Source organism: Pan paniscus, chromosome 7, assembly GCF_029289425.2.
Source record: "Pan paniscus chromosome 7, NHGRI_mPanPan1-v2.0_pri, whole genome shotgun sequence".
Lineage (NCBI taxonomy): Eukaryota > Metazoa > Chordata > Mammalia > Primates > Hominidae > Pan > Pan paniscus.
Genome location: NC_073256.2, coordinates 43444866 through 43466170, shown reverse-complemented (window position 1 = coordinate 43466170; position 21305 = coordinate 43444866). Strand labels below are relative to the sequence as shown.

Below are 21305 nucleotides of genomic sequence, written 5' to 3'. Positions count from 1 at the left end.
GAAAAGAAAGAAAGAAAGAAAAAAAAAAAAAAAACGCTGATGGACTTAAGATCTGAGGGTGACCTGAAACTCCTCCGGGGAAAGACAGCTGGCACAAAGGAAATGAATTCATAAATACCTGAGAGTGTGTTTTATGCAGACTCACACACACTGAGTGTGGAACAATGAGGTTTGCAGGGAGCAGGTTAACAAAATAATCCATTCTGCCACGCTTCATCTACATATGGGTAATTGGGAGGAGACAACTCTATGGCTTATCCAGGTCCTTGTTCCACACCCCCCCCCCCCCGCCTCCAGAGAAGCCTATTCCACCCTTGAATTTCATGAGTGAAAAGACCAAGGATAGCTAGGCTATGAAAAGTCAACAGAGTAAGTACCCTACCAAGCCTGCCAGGGACAAACAATATTCAGGACAGCCTCATGACCTTAGGCTTGAAATCTAGAATATTTGGGCATGGATGGTCCTCTGAGACCAGTTAGTCTTGACAGATTTAAACTACTAATTTCAATATTTCTGAATTTGCATTATTTGCGACAACAGACATTGTTTAGAAACCCGAGGAAAGTTATCTGCTGCAGTCTATCATGAGGACGGTGGGCTATCACAATCACAGGTAATTTTTGGTGGGGGGGGTGTCAGAAAGGGCCTCTGAGGATAAGCCTCACCCCATCCTTTCCTCGGGAGAGGAGTGAAATGTCTCCAGAAGCAACTGCACCACTGCAAATACTTCACCCTCCAAGTATCACAGGGGAAGCCATTCCGGCTTCTCTATTTGAAAACAGTTACCATATTCCCCCTCAGTTTGCCTCTTAAAAAAAACATAAGTTGCACATCAAATGCTGCGATATACAAATAAAACAAAAACTAAATGCTTGCTCAGATAAATCTTAGGTGTTTCGTGTAAATCTCTGCAATCCCTCCATGAAACCTGGGGGACTCCTAACATCATGCGTGTGAAAATGCCCTGCAAACCGCAGGGTTGTATCCACGTGCGCTACCGCGTGCGCCAGTTTCAAGCATCTGGGTGCTTCCTGAAGGAAATCCATGCATTCCTGACTGCATCTGTTTTCGGGTTATTACATTGTATCGGGGGAAGAATCACGCGGCTATGGCTATTTTCTATCCGTTCCTGAAGAAGCCTGGGTGCAGAGTTCTCCTCCTCAGAGACCACACCCAGCGCTCAGGGCTGGCCGCAGCGGCTTCCCTGAAAATCAGCCAACTGCAAGGCTTATCGAAATCATCAGGTCGTGTGCTACACATGTGTAAAAAGAGGGAAGCGGACTTTAAATGTGCTGCGGTTGGTGGTAGCAAGCAGGAATTTAGCTTGGTGAGGATCCAGGCAGCTTGAAGCTCCCGGCTGCGGAGCGCGCGGCTGCCTCAGCAAGTCAGTCTCTGTGTTTCCAACTCTTTCTCTGCCCTCCACCACCCACACACTGCAACACGTTAAAGCCATCTGCGGCTTCATTCTCAGTTAAGAAATGTGAAAATCTAGAAACACTAACAGGCGGATTAACTGCTCTAAAGGTTAAAAATGCTAAACCAACACCTGCAGTAGTGCCGCAGTTTCACGAGTGTGTGTGTGTGCGCGCGCGCGCACTCGCGCGCACATTCCCTATGTGTTGAGAAGCAGCGCATTAAATAAAAAGAAAAATAATCAGGAGAAAGGAAGATGAATTGCAGAAAGTGCCAGAAAACTAGAAAGAAATTAAAACTCTTCTCCATACATACTGCATACACATAACCTAGCCTATTTATTTGTATCTAAAATCCCCTAGCCGCACCATCACCGTAAACACCAAGGGAAATAATTAAGGAGGTTCCTGGTGGGAAAAGGGCGAGTTGGGGGGACAGGGTGTCTGCGAGGTGACGGGATACAGAAAACTAGGGTGTCAAAAGGGAGCAAGAATCTGTTTTGGGGACAACTTAAGGATCCAAGTGTCAAGGGGTCTGGGCGATGCAGGACGGGAGGGGCTGCGTGAGTGAGTACAGAAGGGAAATGAGTGAGGGGGCATGGGATCTCAGAGAAAATCAGGGCCCTCTGAGCAAAGTGGAAAGGACGACCGCCGCAGCTCCTCGGGCCGTAGCTCGACCCCGCCTTCCCTTTTGCGCAGAATCCTCGCCTTGGCTGCAGCAGCGCGCTGCCCCCACTGGCCGGCGCGCCGTGATCGATCGCAGGCTGCGTCAGGAGCCTCCCGGCGTATAAATAGGGGTGGCAGAACGGCGCCGAGCCGCACACAGCCATCCATCCTCCCCCTTCCCTCTCTCCCCTGTCCTCTCTCTCCGAGCTCCCACCGCCGCCGCGGGCCGGGGAGCCACCGGCCGCCACCATGAGTTCCTTCAGCTACGAGCCGTACTACTCGACCTCCTACAAGCGGCGCTACGTGGAGACGCCCCGGGTGCACATCTCCAGCGTGCGCAGCGGCTACAGCACCGCACGCTCAGCTTACTCCAGCTACTCGGCGCCGGTGTCTTCCTCGCTGTCGGTGCGCCGCAGCTACTCCTCCAGCTCTGGATCGTTGATGCCCAGTCTGGAGAACCTCGACCTGAGCCAGGTAGCCGCCATCAGCAACGACCTCAAGTCCATCCGCACGCAGGAGAAGGCGCAGCTCCAGGACCTCAATGACCGCTTCGCCAGCTTCATCGAGCGCGTGCACGAGCTGGAGCAGCAGAACAAGGTCCTGGAAGCCGAGCTGCTGGTGCTGCGCCAGAAGCACTCCGAGCCATCTCGCTTCCGGGCGCTGTACGAGCAGGAGATCCGCGACCTGCGCCTGGCGGCGGAAGATGCCACCAACGAGAAGCAGGCGCTCCAGGGCGAGCGCGAAGGGCTGGAGGAGACCCTGCGCAACCTGCAGGCGCGCTATGAAGAGGAGGTGCTGAGCCGCGAGGACGCCGAGGGCCGGCTGATGGAAGCGCGCAAAGGCGCCGACGAGGCGGCGCTCGCTCGCGCCGAGCTCGAGAAGCGCATCGACAGCTTGATGGACGAAATCTCTTTTCTGAAGAAAGTGCACGAAGAGGAGATCGCCGAACTGCAGGCGCAGATCCAGTACGCGCAGATCTCCGTGGAGATGGACGTGACCAAGCCCGACCTTTCCGCCGCGCTCAAGGACATCCGCGCGCAGTACGAGAAGCTGGCCGCCAAGAACATGCAGAACGCTGAGGAATGGTTCAAGAGCCGCTTCACCGTGCTGACCGAGAGCGCCGCCAAGAACACCGACGCCGTGCGCGCCGCCAAGGACGAGGTGTCCGAGAGCCGTCGTCTGCTCAAGGCCAAGACCCTGGAAATCGAAGCATGCCGGGGCATGAACGAAGCGCTGGAGAAGCAGCTGCAGGAGCTGGAGGACAAGCAGAACGCCGACATCAGCGCTATGCAGGTGCGGCACGGCCAGAAACACAGGGGGGCGGGGGACTCGAGCAAGGGGGGGAGTTGGTGCGCCCAGAAAGTGGAGACCAGGGGTGGTGCGGCTGCACGCAGCTCTTAGGGATAGGGCTTGCTTGGCTCCTTGGCCACTGTGTGGGAGGGGTGGGGCACTTGAAGGGCGTGAGTGCGGGCGCGACTGTAGTCTGGGAGTGTGCTCCGTGCTACTGCACCGGCGTTCCGCATTAAAGCTGCCCAGCCCTTGTTGGGTGGGGGAGGGAAGACGTGGGAACTGGGCGTTGCCTCCGGCCTGCAGTGAGATCAGCTCTCTACTGACCTGCATTAACCACAAGTTACTTTGCAGCAACTATCGGATCATCTAGTTAATAAATAGTAGAGTGAACAACTCTCAATTAATTCTGAAAGATTACTGTGACCAGCAAGCTTTATGACTAGTTTTACCAACCACTCCCTTCCTTTATTTAGTAGGTAGACAGGAAAATAGTCAACATTGTTTTAGGTAGTTAACTAGTGATGTTCATAGTAAACCATTTCCTTTTACCTTTTTTTTTTCTTTTTTTCTTTATGTGTAAAATCTTCTACAACATTTCTGTTTAAACATCTCCATCTTCTGGGGAGTAGAAAAAATACAATTTTAAAAAGATCTCCATTTTAAAAGATCTCCATCTTCTGGGGAGTAGAAATTTTTTTCTTCTTCTGGGGAGTAGAAAAAATAATTTAGATACATAGGAAATATTTTATAGAAAATAATTTTTTTCTTTTTTTTGTTTACATCTGGCTATTTTCTTCTCATAAAGAAAGGCATTAGTTTCCTGGCATGTAACCCGGCTAAAGAAGAGTTAATCAGTGAATGAGAGACACGGTTTTTCTATCAACTTAGTTTGTTTGCAGGCATTTTATGATGATCATTAAACAGTATTAAGTAAACAGAAGAACAGAATTTTCGTCCATCTTTTTTTCATCTCAGGCTTCATGAACTTGGGTATTTTAGGCATGAAGATTTTTCAAAAGATACAGGAAGTTATTCTAGGAGAGATTTTATCAAAGGTGCTCACCTTGATTTTAATCGAAACTAGGCCTTTGCAACTACACTACAGTAAAATAATAGAAGGGATTTATGCTCGGATTTTTTTGTTTGTTTTATTTTTGTCTTCAAACAGGACACGATCAACAAATTAGAAAATGAATTGAGGACCACAAAGAGTGAAATGGCACGATACCTAAAAGAATACCAAGACCTGCTCAACGTGAAGATGGCTTTGGATATTGAGATTGCAGCTTACAGGTGAAAATAGAGGGGCAAAGACAGCAGCCATTAAACCTTAGGAAGAAAATCAGATCCCATTTAAAGTTATGTTGGATCAGAAACCTTCAATAATAGTCCTTTTGAAATAATGAAGTGTTAGTTTTTGGCTTCTTCCAAGAAGAAGGTATTTAGATATATAAGAATTTAACCCTGTAATTAGGAGTCCTGTTTTTATCTTGTCATTACACTTTAAATCTAATAGGATGATTTATTTATATTTTTTCTGGTCTCCATCAAAAGATCCCCAGGCATTAAGTATTGATAAATCCCAGCCCTGCTCCTGCTTGCCTTTGTGTTTAGGGTACTCAGAGCAAGTTGTGAAACACAGGTGTTTTTAACCTCACCTTGCATCTGCATCCCCAGGAAACTCTTGGAAGGCGAGGAGACCCGACTCAGTTTCACCAGCGTGGGAAGCATAACCAGTGGCTATTCCCAGAGCTCCCAGGTCTTTGGCCGATCTGCCTACGGCGGTTTACAGACCAGCTCCTATCTGATGTCCACCCGCTCCTTCCCGTCCTACTACACCAGCCATGTCCAAGAGGAGCAGATCGAAGTGGAGGAAACCATTGAGGCTGCCAAGGCTGAGGAAGCCAAGGATGAGCCCCCCTCTGAAGGTGAAGCCGAGGAGGAGGAGAAGGACAAGGAAGAGGCCGAGGAAGAGGAGGCAGCTGAAGAGGAAGAAGGTATGATAAGAAAAAACCCCTGCAACTTCAAGTGTAAACTGGGTGTGGAGATTTGTTAGGAGGTGGATAAGACAAATGAAGCCTTGCTCATTTATTCATATATGACATTAGAATCATAAATAAATTTTCTGTTTGTTTAGCAAAACTTTCCTAAGGCATCTACTCTGAATGAGGTGATTGGTCAAAATTTTCATTTTTTAATATAATCATTTAACACAGCAGGTTGGTGTCCTAAAGAACAAAAATAGATACCAGACACATAATGAAAGAAATATTGAGGTTAAGTCTTGGAGAGGAGCAGAGCTTCCCATACCTAGAAGTGATCTCATTCGATTTAAATATGTGTTCAGTGGCAAATTATTCATGGCAAGCTTTGTCTGTTACATGTGCTTTTGGAGAGAGTGGAGCTGGGAGGTTTTGGTGAGCATTCTGACAGTCGTGTTTGCAAATAAAACCTTTGCAGACATGTTTTGACTGGACTTACCCTGGATTTGGATTTTGTACATTTTCTTTTTATGTTAAAGCTGCCAAGGAAGAGTCTGAAGAAGCAAAAGAAGAAGAAGAAGGAGGTGAAGGTGAAGAAGGAGAGGAAACCAAAGAAGCTGAAGAGGAGGAGAAGAAAGTTGAAGGTGCTGGGGAGGAACAAGTAGCTAAGAAGAAAGATTGAACCCCCATTTCCTTAATTATTTCAGGAATAATTCTCCCGAAATCAGGTCAACCCCATCACCAACCAACCAACCAGTTGAGTTCCAGATTCTATGTGAATTAAAAAGTCAATATATGTATAATTCTGAGATGACTTAGGTTGGACATTCAATGTTGTGCTATGAATTTCCTCTTTATGCAGAGTATCTGTTTGCTTGCAGAGTGGCTTTCTGGCTTGCTGCCAGCCTGTGCATGGTCCACGCTTATGAGTTCAGGATCTACGGCAATGTGAATCATTCAGATGTTTACAATAAAAAACACCACATGAGTAAATGAATTCACTAATGTTAATGTTAAACTTCATGGAAAAATAGTCCTTTGAACCTTCGGTGGTTAGCAATTAAAGACCCTGAGTTATGTGCAATAAATAGTAAATAAAGTTATACCGAATGATGTATTTTTTGCTGTGGTTGTTACTTAATTAAAATACCTTAAAGATGGCACCAATATAAAGTATATACCAGTGGACTATTGACCTCCAATTTTTTAAAAAGTTGAAATTTTAACAATTACCAATACTTTTTTTTCTTCCTTCAATTGGAAATTCTGAGGGATACAGTTATGTCGTGATTACTCGTGAAATCTCTCCCCACAAAAATTTTACTGATAATAAACATGAGTAAATGAGAAAGTCTGTAAATAACAATAGACTTTGCCTCATAACACGTGTTGTGTTAGGTTTTGGGATGGCTTTCTAGGGAGCAATTCTGAAATTACTTGACAGATACACTCTTTATGGTAAACAGGTCATTTCAGAGTCTAGAGTGCTAACCATTACACTATGGAACCATGATAAATAGGTCATTTCAAACTGATATGTCACAATGCAATATGGATAGAATATGAATCCCATACATTCATCCCTATAACTGCATTTTAAAATATAGTCTAAATATCATGGGAGGAGGTTAAAACCTGAGAACATGGTACAATAAGAAGGAATAATTTTTTATCTATATATAATTTCAGGAGAAGGGATTAAAACTACCAAAGGTTATTTGCCACTCCACTGCAAACATGTTGCCTGCAATCCTGAGCTCATGATTTAGTGTGTTGTTAAGCGTAATTCTGTTGCCTCAAGTAAATACCACTTAATGCTACACATTTTTAAACCTTTAAAAGCTACAGACACAAGTAATGAAATTATGAGTCACTTAAGGGGAGAGGTAATATGCTTGTATGTTACACTGACATTGCTCTGCATGTCTCTACTGGGAAATATTTGGATTTCAATGATAGCTTGACTGGTTGGACATTGCATCAAATACACGCCCCATGTATCCTTTCTGTCTGTTGTAAAGTTAAGAACGCTCTTGCACTTGCATTTGATGTGGAATAAATATAGATGATATTACTATCTGCTATTCTGCCTTTGTTCTGAAACAATTGCTTTGTCAGCTAATTTCATTCAATATTTGTTTTTTAGACGATCTTTATAAGTTATTAATTTAACCTGAAACCAAAGTGGTCTCCATTTAAAGTTACTTAATCCCTTTGTACCACCTATTTCTAGTTAAATATATGTTGCTATGCAAATAGGTAAAGTGCTTCCTTGCCATGATGGTAATGGATTGGAACTATGAAGGCTCTCAGTGTATTGGCTTCTGTAAAGATGAGGCGTCTCCTCAGAAACAAAGCTTTTCACATTTCTGCTTACTAGACCTGGGATGATGTACATGGCAAGTCTCAAACAGATGCAAGCTACGTGCAAAAAGTAACTTTAGCCAAATGGAAATAGCTGGATGCTTTGAGAATTACTTGGTTGAAGTAAGAAAACTGTACCATCCTCTATCCTGTGTGCCATAATAAAATAGTAAAAAACCTAAATTGAGCTTAAAGTCTTTTTTAACATTTCCCCAAATTTGGTACTGTGGTCAGTGCCCCTTTTAACCTGCAGTTCTCTTTCAGTATTCCCTCTCCTAATGAATGATCCCCTCTCTATAATCATCTGATTCCATTAAACGGACTCCTTGAATGACATCCTACCTCCCATTACCTCTCCTCTGCCCCTCTAGACTAACCTATCACCGAGTTATAGTGAGAACACCTCCATGTCTTAGATCCTTCCACATCTTTCAATGTCTTAAATCCTTCCACATCTTTCAATTTATACTGCCACCACTCTAACCCTTCTCCCAGGGCCTACTCTTGGTCTCCTTCAATTAGCACCCTACAGCAGGCTAATCTTTTAAAAAGCAAATTTTGTTCATGGCATCTCCCTGAATAGAACCCTCTAATAGCTTCCCACTTTTAACATGAAAACCAAAATCTCAAATGTGATCTTCAAGGCCTGCCTAGTGCTGACTCCTGCCTACTTCTCTAACCTCATCCCATTGTACACCCCTTTCCCTCCACTTCCAGCACTCCAGTCACCCTGGTATTCTGTTCTCCCATCTGTCACAGGATTTTTGGTGATTCCTCTTTCTGGAGCACTCATCTTTTCTCTCCTTCTCTCAGCCTTGCCCAGCCGGTTCCTACTGACCCTTCAGATGTAGGCTTAAATGCCATTCTCTAAAGGAAGCCTCCCTTGACCTCTTCTAGTGGGTCAAATTCTTTGAAATATGTACATAAGACTTTGTAGGCTTTTTGATTCTTGCCATTAGCATCTATTTGTGTGATCAGTTGATGAATGTCTGCCTCCCCCATTACAGTGGGATCTTTACAAGTATTAGAATCAGATCTCTGTTGCTCATTAATTTAGCCCCAGTATCCAGCATAGTTCCTGCCATAGTAGAAGCACAGTGGATATTTATTTAATGAGTGACTTTCCCCATCGATTAAAATGCCTTCAAGATGACTGGCAAGTCAAGAGTGTTCAATAATAAGTCCCAGTCTAGTCCATACCTTCTTGTAGAAAGAGCAAAGAATCAAGAGTCCATCCTGGGTCCTAGCTTTGCACTGTTATGGAACATTGGCCATTCCTGCCCAACCTCAATTTGCTTATCTACACAAGGGGTCAGTGGTGGACATTTCAGATCCATTCTAGATTCATAATTCAAAATCTCCTGAAATACCCTTACTGCTTTATTTTAGAAGTCCAGGCTAAATGGCTGAATGGAAAACACACATATGATACTCATGTCCTCACTAAAAATCCACCCCCTAAAGGGAATTGCTAAACTTAGTGTGAAGTTTCACTGCTAGCAATTTAACTGCTCAAATTGGTAAGCAATTAAATTCATCACTTTTTTACCCATATGGAGATTCCAGTGCTGTTGGAGGGGGTTACTATGTCCCATGATGCTGTTCTAAGTACATTTTCTGCATTAACTCATTTCTTCCTTACATGCAACAACATTCTGAGTCCACTATGATTATCATTCCCTATGTTATTATTATTTTAAAAGTTATTTGTATTTTTTAAAAATAGTGACATGGTCTCACTACATTGCCCAGATTGGTCTTGAACTCCTGGGTTCAGGTGATCTGCCTACCTTGGCCTCCTGAAGTGCTGGGATTATGGGTGTGAGCCACTGCAAGCAGCCTATAATCCCCATTTTACAGATAAGAAACTAAGGTTAAGTGAGTCGACGAAGGTCATATAGCTGGTTGGTGGCAGGGCTGAGACTCAGACTCACCCACCTCACTGCATCTCCTTTGTGGTCCAGCTTATAAGGTACACTTGTGGCATCAGAGTATGTTTCCACAGGCATGTTTTGTGACAGTGGTTGGGGAGTTCACACAATAGTCAGAATCCTTACAAGGCAGTCGTGTACTGTTCAAGAGTCACATATACACTCACAGTGTTCCAATGCAGTTAGGATCAAGGTTTTCTTTCACCCCTTTGATGACTTATGTCCATATCTTAGTTCCTCTGCTAATAGAAGCTTTCAGAAGGCAGGAGTCAAGTCTTATAAGCAAAGATGAGTTTGACATTTATCTTCAAGGATCACCAGCATTCAAGATGCTGGTTCTCATGATGTTATTCTTCTACCTGACCACTATTTTCTAGTTCTGTTGACATTTTAGTAGTCCTCAAGTTTTTCTTCTCCTTCTTTTCCTCCCTTCACTGTTCGCCCTTTTTTTTTTTATCTTCTTCTTCCTTTTCCTCTTCCTTCTTCTTGCAAGTCTTCTTACTGCAAGCAATTTCAAATCATTTTGGGAGGGGAGAGGAATAAAGATTGACTGAATAAATAAATAAATGTCCTTGTTTCCCTTCACAACACCCGACAAAGCATGTTGGGTTGAGTGGGCATATGTTTCTGGAATGGCAAAGGTTTAATACTTGTGAGAAGTTTCCATAAACATAAACAGCATAGAGAATTTCTTCTTTCTCTTTTGGGGACAGAGTGAGATGTCAGAACTGGTTCAGCCGTGATTCATTTGCAAGGGGCTCCCAGTGGAGAATTCAGAATATTTATTTCTTAGGAAAATGTCCAGCAGAGTGAAGTGCAGTGAGTTATACAAGCTAGGCAGTGAGGACCATTTCTAGTTTAAGGTCTTCTAGAAAATTCCCAGTGAAGAGTCTTAAATAAGAACTAGAGTGTCAAAAGATAAGGCAACATGAGAAGAAAAAAAAAAAAAACCCTTAGCAGCCCCAGAAAGTAACTATAGTTTTTTTAAGCAATCTTTTAATTCTACTTCAACATAGGTAATTATTTGCGTATGAGGATTTAAAAAATAATATAACAATGGTATTAAAAACAAATTTGAAAAGAAAACACATTTCCTCCATTTAAACCCAGTTATTTTCATTTATATGTTCCGTTTTAGTTCTTGCTCCTATTTACGTATATTTTGACGCTGATCATCCATTCATTCCACAAAATTAATCATTCGCTAAATGCCAGATGCTGTTCAAGGTACAAGGAATAAAGCAGAAAATGTTCCTGCTTTTGGGGACTTAATAATGGTGTGTATTTGCGTGTGCACGTGTGTGTGTGTGTAAACAGACAGTGAACAAGTAAACAGGTAACAAGTAGATAATCTTTGATCAGAGCCAGGCATGTAAGTGTATGGGGTATGAGTGCTCCAGGTGGCAGGAACTGTAAGTACAGCAACCTTGGCTTCTTTGAACCCAGAAACATGCATTAAACTCATTGCTCAGTCGTATGAATGAAACACAAATGAGATTATTAATGAGAGTAGAAGATAGGGCTGAGAAAGGCAGGCAAAGGCCTGGTTATGCATGGGCTTGTAGGCCAAAGAATTTAGATTTTATTCCTTGTGCAATTAGAAACTTTTGAAGAGGTTACTCAGGGGAGGGGTGATATTATCTTTTACGCTTTATAAAGACCACTCTGACTCTTGTGTGGAGAATAGACTCTAGAAAAACAAGAATCAAAGTAAGAGACTAAGAGACTTTTAGTCCAGATAAGAATAGGCAGTGGCATTAGACATGGCACTACATGGTATGATTCAAGAAATTCTTAAGGTATTTCTCACTGACAGAATAAATGAATGAAGAAGGAAAGTTGTAAACAGTATCTTTTGATAACATATTTCAACATGTTAATATGTAGTATATATTAGTTATTTGTTGCTGCATAACAAATCATTCCAAAGCTAAGTGGCTTTGAACACCTCAATTACTCATTCTTTCTTAGTTTCTGCAGGTCAGTAATTTGGGAGTGGCCCCATTGGGATTTTCTGGCTCTTGGCTGCTGATGGACTTGCAGTCAGATGATGACTGAGGGTACTATTAACTGAAGGCCTTGATTAGGGATGTAGGATGCCTTTCACAGGGGCTTATCAACTTGGCTGTCAATTTCTTCTCCATGTGGGCCTCTCCAAGGAGCTGCTTGAGTATCCTTACAATATGGTAGCTGGACCTCCCCAGAGCAAGGCTTCCAAGAAACCAAGGCAGAAGTTGCAATGTCTCCTATGACCAAGGCTTGAAAGTCACACACCATCACTAACACTGTGTACTATTGGTCACAGAGACTAGTCTGCCTGATTCAGTGTGGGAGACATCTACACAAGGGCATATACCAAGGGCAAATAGCAAGAAGGGGAGATCATTAGAGGCTACCACAGATAGCTAGGCATGTGGATATTTCTTTTATGAAAAACAGGCATGCATTTCACAGATTCTGAAATAATTCCAGTTTTAAGTATTCTTCTGCTCTAATTTCACCAGTATACTCATTCTTATCTGTTATGTGTGTCCCAATTTAAGTTTAAAAACATGTTCATAAAAATTCTAGATAGCATGGCAATAAATATTCAATGTATGTCTTCATGTTTACCCTTCTAGTGAAGTGTTTCTTTAATAATTCCCTCAGTGGGTTTGTGTATTCATGAGCTATCATGTACATTTTAATAGCACCTGATGTGTAATCCCATATTTCTATTCTATAAAAGGTGATAGCTATATTTTAAGAGCTTTACTTCCTGCATTCATTCATTTTAAATGAAATGTATATTACTCTAGTTAATTGGAATAAATATGGTGGCAGCTAATATGTGACAAGGTAAATTGTGACAGAAAAATAAAACTGTTTATTATTTTGTTGGGAGATCAAATGCATCCCAGTTGACATCTTAAATTTATTTTTAGGGCCTGGCATGATGGCTCATGCCTGTAACTCCAGCACTTTGGGAGACTGAGGTAAGAAGGTTGCTTGAAGCCAAAAATTTGAGACCAGCCTGGGCAACATAGCGAGACCCTGTCTGTACAAAAAATATTTTTTTAAAAAAAACAATTAGTCGGGCATGGTGGCACATGTCTGTAGTCTTAGCTACTCAGGAAGCTTAAACAACTAATGTTTAAAAATACTTTACTTTTGCACATGATTTCAAATGGGAGATTTTTAATAAACAATAATTTATGTTAATTACAAGTAGTCTTAATATAAAATGATAAAACAAAAAACATGAGATTCTGCAGATGAGGTTCGGGCTTCTTATAGCTATTAAAGACACTTTCATTTGTGTGATGGTGGTCACTAATCCTTTTACTCTTAGGTAAATGTCTTTTCAATTTATAACCACCCCACATCCTTATATGTTCATGTGGAGTATAGGCTGTTTCCTGACATGATCATTAGAAAAAAGACAAATAGCAACTAGCGGGATGCTTTGATATAGCAAAATTAATGCTCCCTTTTGCTGTGTATCTACCCCACCAGCAAAGACAGAAACCCTATATTTAAAACTCTATCTATGTTTTACCTAATCATCTCTAGCTGTGAGGCAGGAATGATCTGCTTGTTCTGATTTGTTAGTTTGTTTTGAATCATTTATTCACTGGAAAACTCAATCTTTTTAACACACACACACACACACACACACAGAGAGAGAGAGAGAGAGAGAGAGAGAGGCTGGCTTTCTTTCTTTCTCCTCCTCCCCATCCTAGATGAACACAAAGGAGAATATGTGTGAGCGAGAATCTCACCTGGAAGCCGCAAATCATTCAGAGTTTAAGGCAGAATAATTGGTGTCAGACATGTGAAGCTAACTAAGGATTTTTTTTTTTTTTTTTTTTTTGAGACAGGGTCTGGCTCTGTCACCCAGGCTGGAGTGCAGTGGCGTGATCATGGTTCACTGCAGCCTCAACCTCCTGACGTCAAGCAATCCTTTGACCTCAGCCCACACCACCATGCCTGGCTAATTTTTGTATTTTTGTAGGGACAGGGGCCTCCCTATATTACCCAAGCTGGTCTGGAACACCTGGGCTCATGTGATCCTCCTCCCTTGGCCTCCTATAGTGCTGGGATTATAGGTGTGAGCCACCTTGACTGCCCCAAGGGTGAAAGTAAAATGCAGCGCCTTCCCCAATGGGTTTGTCAACTGGCCCTTATGGTCAGCAGGATCCCAGTGTGAACCCAGGACTCTGGTTATGGGACACTTAACCAGAGAGTGGCTTCCCCTTGAGTGTGTCTGTGGAAGTGACTTCTGAGTGTGAACCAAATCCCCCAAGGGCCACTGTGACTTAATAGGAGCACCTGGGACACAGCTTGTTCTCGATTTCCCCTCTGAACACTGACACCTGCCCTCAGGTCCTCCTACTCCCACCTGAGCAGTGAAAACTGGAAAAGACAAGTGTGACTTCTGAGAAGTCAGCTGAAGCCTGCAGACAGGAGTGAGTGGAAGTTGTTTTCAGCATTTACGGCACGGGTGCAGTTTTCCTGGGGTGGCACACAGCCCTGAAACAAGTGGCCCCTCCTCAGCCAAAGCAAGCAACCTGATGTGTTGGGGTGTGTGCACCGGTGAGTGTGTGTTGTTTAGACACCATGCCCTTAGCTTGTTTTTGTATAAGAGGGACCAGACAGACATCTTATTGTTCAGGGAGTAGAAGCCCAGGTGCTTTTAGAGCCCAGCGGCTCTCTCCAGCCGGCTTAGGAAACAACACTTTGCTCAAGTTTATGCATAATTTAAGCAAAATGAGTAGAAAAACACTTCCTTTCAGGCCGGGCGCGGTGGCTCAAGCCTGTAATCCCAGAACTTTGGGAGTCTGATGCGGGCAGATCACCTGAGGTCAGGAGTTGGAGACCAGTCTGGCCAACATGGCGAAACCCCGTCTCTACTAAAAATAGAAAAAAAAAAAAAAAAAAAAAAAAAGCCAGGCATGGTGGTGATACTCGGGAGGCTGAGGCAGGAGAATCGCTTGAACCTGGGAGGCGGAGGTTGCAGTGAGCCGAGATCGCACCATTGCACTCCACCCTGGGAGACAGAGTGAGACTCCATCTCAACAACAACAACACCACCCAAAAACTTTCTTTCACCCAATGGCAGCAGGTTTCCCGAGGTGATGAAAGCCTGTTTGTGGCTTTCCTGCCTTCCCAGGGCAGACCTGTAAGGGCAGGCTACCCTCCTCTGCCTACTGCTCCCCACCTCCCCCAAATCGGTGTGGAGAACGAGGAAGGGTTGTAGGACCTCAGCCCCTATTTCTTTCTTTTTCCTTTCCTTTTTTCTTTTCTTCTTTTCCTTTCCTTTCCTTTTTTCCTTTTCTTTTCTTCTTTCTTTTCGAGACGGAGTCTTGCTCTGTTGCCCAGGCTGGAGTCCAATGGCTCCATCTCAGCTCCCCGCAACCTCTGCCTCCCGGGTTCAAGCGATTCTCCTGCCTCAGCCTCCCAAGTAGCTGGGATTACAGGCGCCCGCCACCTTAGTAGAGCCGGGGTTTCACCATGTTGGTCAGGCTGGTTTCGAACTCCTGACCTCAGGTAATCCACTCGCCTCGGCCTCCCAAAGTGCTGGGATTACAGGCGTAAGCCACTGCGTCCGGCCCAGCCCCTATTTCTATCTTCCCTGAGCCTCGTGACTACCAGCTCTGGGGGTCTCTCTGGAGGGGCTGGGTTGTGCTCCTGGACAGGGCGGAGCGCATCCGAGCGTATTTAGGTTTACACTGAACATACGGATCATTCGAATATATTTTTTTAAAGTAACCTAAACACGCCTCCCTAAACCCGTGAGAATCTAATGAGCTGAGATAAAAGGCTTTGAAAAATCAAAATGGCCAGATACCGCTTTTTCTGGTTTCACTGTCGCGATCACCGCTGTTGCCCGGAGCCGCCCCCTTGGGTTCCTGCACCTGCAGCTCTGCCCGGGCGCCACCCACGCTCGCATCGCCGCTGGTCACAGCTGCTCTCTTTCTTTCTTTCCGCCCTGCAAGGGCAGACTGGATGCACATGTGGTCGGGGGAGGAGGAGCTGTGGGCTGGGGAGGGACGACCAGGGCTGAGACAGGAGCTTAAGAAGCCTCTCCGCCGGGTGCGGTGGCTCACGCCTGTAATCCCAGCACTTTGGGAGGCCGAGGCGGACGGATCATGAGGTCAGGAAATCGAGACCATCCTGGCTAACACAGTGAAACCCCGTCTCTACTAAAAATACAAAAAATTAGCCGGGCATGGTGGCGGGCGCCTGTAGTCCCAGCTACTAGGGAGGCTGAGGCGGGAGAATGGCGTGAACTTGGGAGGCGGAGCTTGCAGTGAGCCGAGATTGCGCTACTGCACTCCAGCCTGGGCGACAGAGCGAGACTCTGTCTTTAAAAAAAAAAAAAAAAAAAAAAGCCGCTCCAGTCTCCTTAGTGGGTGGGCACGACCCCAGGATGCCCCCCGGGGGCAAAACCTGTGCGGGGTGCAGCCTCCACGGCCCCTGCAGTAAGAGATCCCGCCCCTCCCCCTAAGGTGCAAAATGCTACAGCTTCCAATTCCTTAACTATTGAGACCCCCATCCCGCAAACGAACAAGTTCCAAGACTTTTGAAATACTTTAGAGCTGGTAGAGCCACGCGGCTTTGCAGAAAGCTCCGCCATTGGAGATGGACAGGGGCGGGGGAGGGAGGAGGCGCCGGGAATCAGGGTTTTGCTGGATCTTTCTCCAGGTGGCCGCGCCCGGAGGAGGTGGCAGCGAGATCTGCGGCCAGAAACCCAGTGGCCAGAGGACTGAGTGGGCAGCGCGGGGGGCGGGAGGTGGGCATCGTGGTGTGGGGGGTGTCCTCTTAGGGAACTTCTGCCGCCTGCCCTACTCGGGGAGCCTAGAGGTGTCTCCTCCAGAGCCGGCCCGTTCTGGGACCCCAGACTCCAACATGGGGCTGGGGAGGGGGCATCCGCAGTCATTCTGGACAGTGCCCCTCCTCATCGAGGCCTGGCCCCGAGAGCCACGCCCCAGCCGCTCTGGAGTCTGAGTTTAATGTGAAGAAGCTGGACTCCGAGGGTGCGGCGAGGCTGCGGTGGGGATGGGGAAGACAGGGGAAGGAGAAGGGGAGGGAGGTGGGCAGAAAGGAGGGAGGAGGAGGAGGAGGGAGGAGGAGGAGGAGGGAGGAGGGGTAAGGAGGAAGAAGGAGGGGGTAGGAGGTTGGGGAGGAAGGAGGAGGGGCTAGGAGGTTGGGGAGGAAGGAAGAGGGGGAGGGCGGCCCAGCACCAGGCCACCGGGAGGCGGGGCGGGGCCTCCTACGGATTCCTGGGTGGAGTGTGGACAAGCGGCCTTTGCATCCTTCGCCGCTGGTTGGAAATGCAGTTTTGGACCCCCTCCTCCACCGCCAGGGCTCCCACCCAACCGGAATCTGCATTTTAACCGGACACCCAGGCGATTCCTGTGCACATTAAGTGTGAGACGCCCTGGTAAACATAACGCTTATCTGCAGCTCACTCTTACACTGGGGAGTGGAGAAGGGAGGCAGAGGAGGCAGCAGGCTGCTTTTCGTAACAGAAGAGAGGCGAGAAGAGGAGCAGTTTCTCCCTTTGCCTTATAAGCTAAGGGCAGGGCTGGCGCGCTGGTTAACACGTGTAATCCCAGAGCGTTGGGAGGCGAAAGAGGGAAGGTCGCTTAAGCCCAGGAGCTCCAGAGCACCCTGAGCAACATAGCAGACCTGGTCTCTACAAAAAAATAAAAATTAGCCGGGTGTAGTGGCGCCTGTAGTCCCAGCTACTTGGGAGGCCGAGGCAGAAGGATTCATAGAACCCAGGAGGTTGAGGCTGCAGAGAGCTATAACAGAGCCATTGTACTCTAGCCTGGATAACAGAGCAAGATCCTATATTAATAATAATAATAAGTAATAAGCAAGGGGAAGGCCTGGCCAAGGGAAAAGCTCATTCCTGTCCGTCTTCTAAACATCCCCTCACTATCCTGAGTAGAGTTTGATAAAGGAACTTTTGTAGACCCTTGAGGGTCAGCACTTGGCTTCCATTTGGAGGCCTGCTGAGGTCAGGCCATCTGGCACATGATGTTCCAGGACCCTCAGCCGCTTGACCTGCTGAGGCTGTCCAAGCCCCGTGTGGGAGAAGTGTAAACTCATGGGGGCGAGGGGTGGGGTAGGACAGAACCCAAGTGAAAATGTACATTCACGGGCAGGGCAATGTTTTCCTCACCCGCCGGGTGCAAATCCTATCTGGCTTCATGTTGCCGTCTGTAAAGCTCCTTGCCAGTTACTTTTGTAAGACAGACCTCACTCATCTCCTCAAGCAACTTTCACCTGTATAATATTAGCTCTGCCTTCCCCCCAGGTTGGGGTGGCGATGGTTGGAAAACAAGCACCAGATATTTCTCTGGACCCTGTATCTATCCCAGGGAGAGCGTTAGCCTGGCCCCAGGACCAAGCAGACCTGGTGCTTGGAAGGCACAAGCCTAGGAAGGAGAAGACAAGATGCGAAGGAGAGCTCAGGGCCTGAGAGCTCACGAGGTGGTCAGTTTTTGTCAGCTTTAACATGAACGCTTTCTCTGGAGCTGAATGCCAGGTTTGGAGGCTTACTGTAGGCTATATCTGCCAGTAATGCCAGTAAACTTATAACATCCTTGCTGTAGACTTAAAAATTACAACGTCCATAAATTTGCAAAGTAGAGTTTTATTTCTTAAAAAAAGTTGCAACTTGCAGGCTGGGAAGTGGAGCCTCCTGTGCAGACTAAAAGCAGGCACTCTGCCAGAGCAAGGGTGGGACAGGAGTGTTTTGCTAAATGGGTTGAATATAATATAATATTCATCAGGTTACAGGAGGAGCTATGAATATTCATGAATAGAGGATTGCGAACATATGTTATAAGCAAACATGCATGTTATGCATGTCCCATGTTCACTTTGAAGTGGAGACATTTAAATGCATTAAAATTAGGCTCTATAAGTGAACAGGTAAAGCAAAGGACACAGAGTATCTTGTGCACAGCATCTGTAAACCAGTCCATGGAAAGGAGAATTTTATCTGAAAGGAATGCATGGTGAAACCAGTTACCTGCTGTGTCAAAACCACAAGAAGGGAGGGGAGTTGGGCTGTGGTATCTATTTGGCAATTGGCTGACATCAGGGATGGAGCAAAGCTTCCATTCTTTGTTTCTCCAGGACCAGTTTCTGTTTAATTGTTAAGAAATAATCTGGTAAAGATTAATAAGAAAGACGGCATAATGAGGCATGACCAACCTCCCGTCTCTTCATGGCTGGGAAACTTAAAGGTTTTCTGGGATCTCCTTGGCCAAGAGGGTTCCTTTTAATCTGCTGAAGGTGGGGGGAGTTGGATTTTATTTTTATTTTACAATTCATTCATTCATTCATTCATGACATACTTTCTGAGTACCTATTATGGGCCAGATACCATCTTTAGGTCCTTGGGATGCAGCATTTACAATACTAATTTTCTGTTTTCACAGTGGCAGATGATTTTTTAAAAAATATATGCTGACAACATAATGAGACCCCATCTCTACAAAAAATTCAAAAAATGGGCCAGGTGTACTATTGCATGCCCGTGTGATCCCAGCTACTCAAGTGGCTGAGTTGGGAGGATCACTGGAGCTGGGGAGGTCGAGGCTGCAGTGAGCTGTGATTGCACCACTGCACTCTAGGTAACAGAGTGAGACCCTGTCTCAAGTACACACACACACACACACACACACACGCATACGCTATGTTAGGTGATATGGGCTATGGGTTATAATGAAAAATGAAGTTCGGTAAATGGGATTGAGTTGGCAGGAAGGTTCAATTATGCCTTGGTTGGTCAGGGAAGCTTTCTGTGTTGACATTTGGACAGAGACCTGGAACAAGGGAGGAGGAAAGCTGTGCAGACAATGGGTTAAGTCCAGCCCGGGGACTCTGAAGTGGGAGCATGCTTAATGTGTCGGAATAAGAATGAAGAGACTGGTGTGGCCAGAACAAAATAGACATGGTGAGAAGTGAGGGGAGATGAGGTCAGGGAGGAAATGAGTAGATCAGATGGGGCCTTACAGGCTTGGCGAAGGCTTTGGATTTTACTATGTGGGAGATTGAACATCATGGGAAGCCCTGGGAGGGTTTCCAGCCATGCTGTGGCAAGAAGTGACTTATATTTTTAAAAGATCACTCTGGCTGCTGTGTTGAGGATAAGTTGCGGAGGCTGGAAGGCCAATTACAAGGCTACTGACTTAAATGGAAGTGAGAAATAATGGTGATTTATTATTGGGTGATTGTGGTGGGCAAGGTGGGTTATTGTAGGACTCTGCATGTATTTGAAGGCAAAGCCACTGGAATTTCCTGGAAGATTGGATATGGGAGAATGAGCAGAGTCAAGGATGACTGCAAAGTTTTTGATCTGAGAGAGTGAGAGAATGATGTTTCCATGTAACACAATGGGAAAACAGAGGATGTAACAGGTTGTGGGAGTTGCAGAGTTGGGGGGCGGCGGACATCAAAGGTCAGATTTTGTCTGTGTTACATTTGAGGCAGATGTGTGGCAGGAGATATAAATCTCAATAGTGTTTTAAAGTTCTCTCCCTCAACGCTCTAAGCCCTTATAAGAAAGTTCTCCATGAATGCATAGTGCCATAGAATTAGAGAATTCCAAAATTATAGAAGCTACTTAAGAAATATTTTTTTATTTTACATATGAGGACATTGAGAATCAGGGCAGGGGGAGGGTAAAGTGGTTTACCAAATATGATGTAATTGGTAATAACAGAGTTGGGATTAGATTCCAAAACTCAGTGCGTTTTCCCTGCACTAGACAACACTGCCTCCCAAGAAATGATATTATTATTCCTGCTCTTTCTTTGGTGGCCAAGATCAAGTAGACTGTGTAGTGAAAGATAGTCTTGTTCAGTTACAACGACATTGGTATAACAATGGGTGGTCTGTACCATTTAACATGGAACTTTCCCTCCCTCCCTTCTGCCCTCCTTCCCTATCTCTCTCTCTCTCTCTCTTTCCCTTCCCTCTATCTCTTTCTGTCTCTCTTTTCCTTTCCCTCCCTCCCTCCATTTCTCTTTCTTTCTTTCTTTCTTTCTTTTCTTTCTCTTTCTTTCCTTCTCTTTCTTTCTTTTTCTCCTTCCTTCCTTCCTTCCTTTGTCCCTTCCTCCTTCCTTTCCTCTTTCTCTCTCTTTCCTTCTTTCTTTTTCTTCCTTTCTTCCTATCCTATCTTTCTGTGTTTCTTTCTTTCTTGAATTTTAGGCTTTATTACTGATAATTTGGTAGCCACTCCATGAAATAGTTCCATCAAGGGTCACTTATTGACTTGGAAGTAAATATACAAATCAGAAAAATTCTGAGTGTTGTTGTATTAGTCCATTCTCATGCTGCTAATAAAGACATACCAGACACAGGGTAATTTATAAAGGAAATAGGTTTAATTGACTCAGTTCCTCAGGGCTGGGGAGGCCTCAATAAACTTACGATCATGGTGCAAGGGGAAGGAAACATGTTCTTCTTCACATGGTGGCAGCAAGGAGAAGTGCCGAGAAAAAGGGGGAAAAGCCCCTTTTAAAACCATCAGATGTCATGAGAACTCACTCACTATCATGAGAACAGCAGCATGGGGATAACTGCCCCCATGATTCAATTACTTCTCAGTGGGTCCCACCCATGACATGTGGGGATTATGGGAACTACAGTTCAA

General features: G+C 45.2%; 1 protein-coding gene across 1 annotated transcript; it reads left to right on the top strand.

The window, feature by feature from the left end:
• The first annotated feature begins 1781 nt into the window (after positions 1-1781).
• Positions 1782-7898, top strand: NEFL (neurofilament light chain). The gene is made up of 4 exons (XM_003823564.5): positions 1782-3372; positions 4538-4662; positions 5047-5366; positions 5891-7898. The coding sequence occupies exons 1-4, from the start codon at positions 2329-2331 to the stop codon at positions 6031-6033; spliced, it is 1632 nt and encodes a 543-aa protein (XP_003823612.2). The 5' UTR covers positions 1782-2328; the 3' UTR covers positions 6034-7898.
• The last annotated feature ends 13407 nt before the right edge of the window (positions 7899-21305 follow it).

What these genes read in the sequence shown, in the direction of transcription:
- NEFL (XM_003823564.5), top strand. Translation starts at nt 2,329, where the DNA reads ATGAGTTCCTTCAGCTACGAGCCGTACTACTCGACCTCCTACAAGCGG. An exon ending in CCGACATCAGCGCTATGCAG is followed by an intron (nt 3,373 to 4,537) that starts GTGCGGCACGGC and finishes GTCTTCAAACAG; the next exon opens with GACACGATCAACAAATTAGA. An exon ending in ATTGAGATTGCAGCTTACAG is followed by an intron (nt 4,663 to 5,046) that starts GTGAAAATAGAG and finishes CTGCATCCCCAG; the next exon opens with GAAACTCTTGGAAGGCGAGG.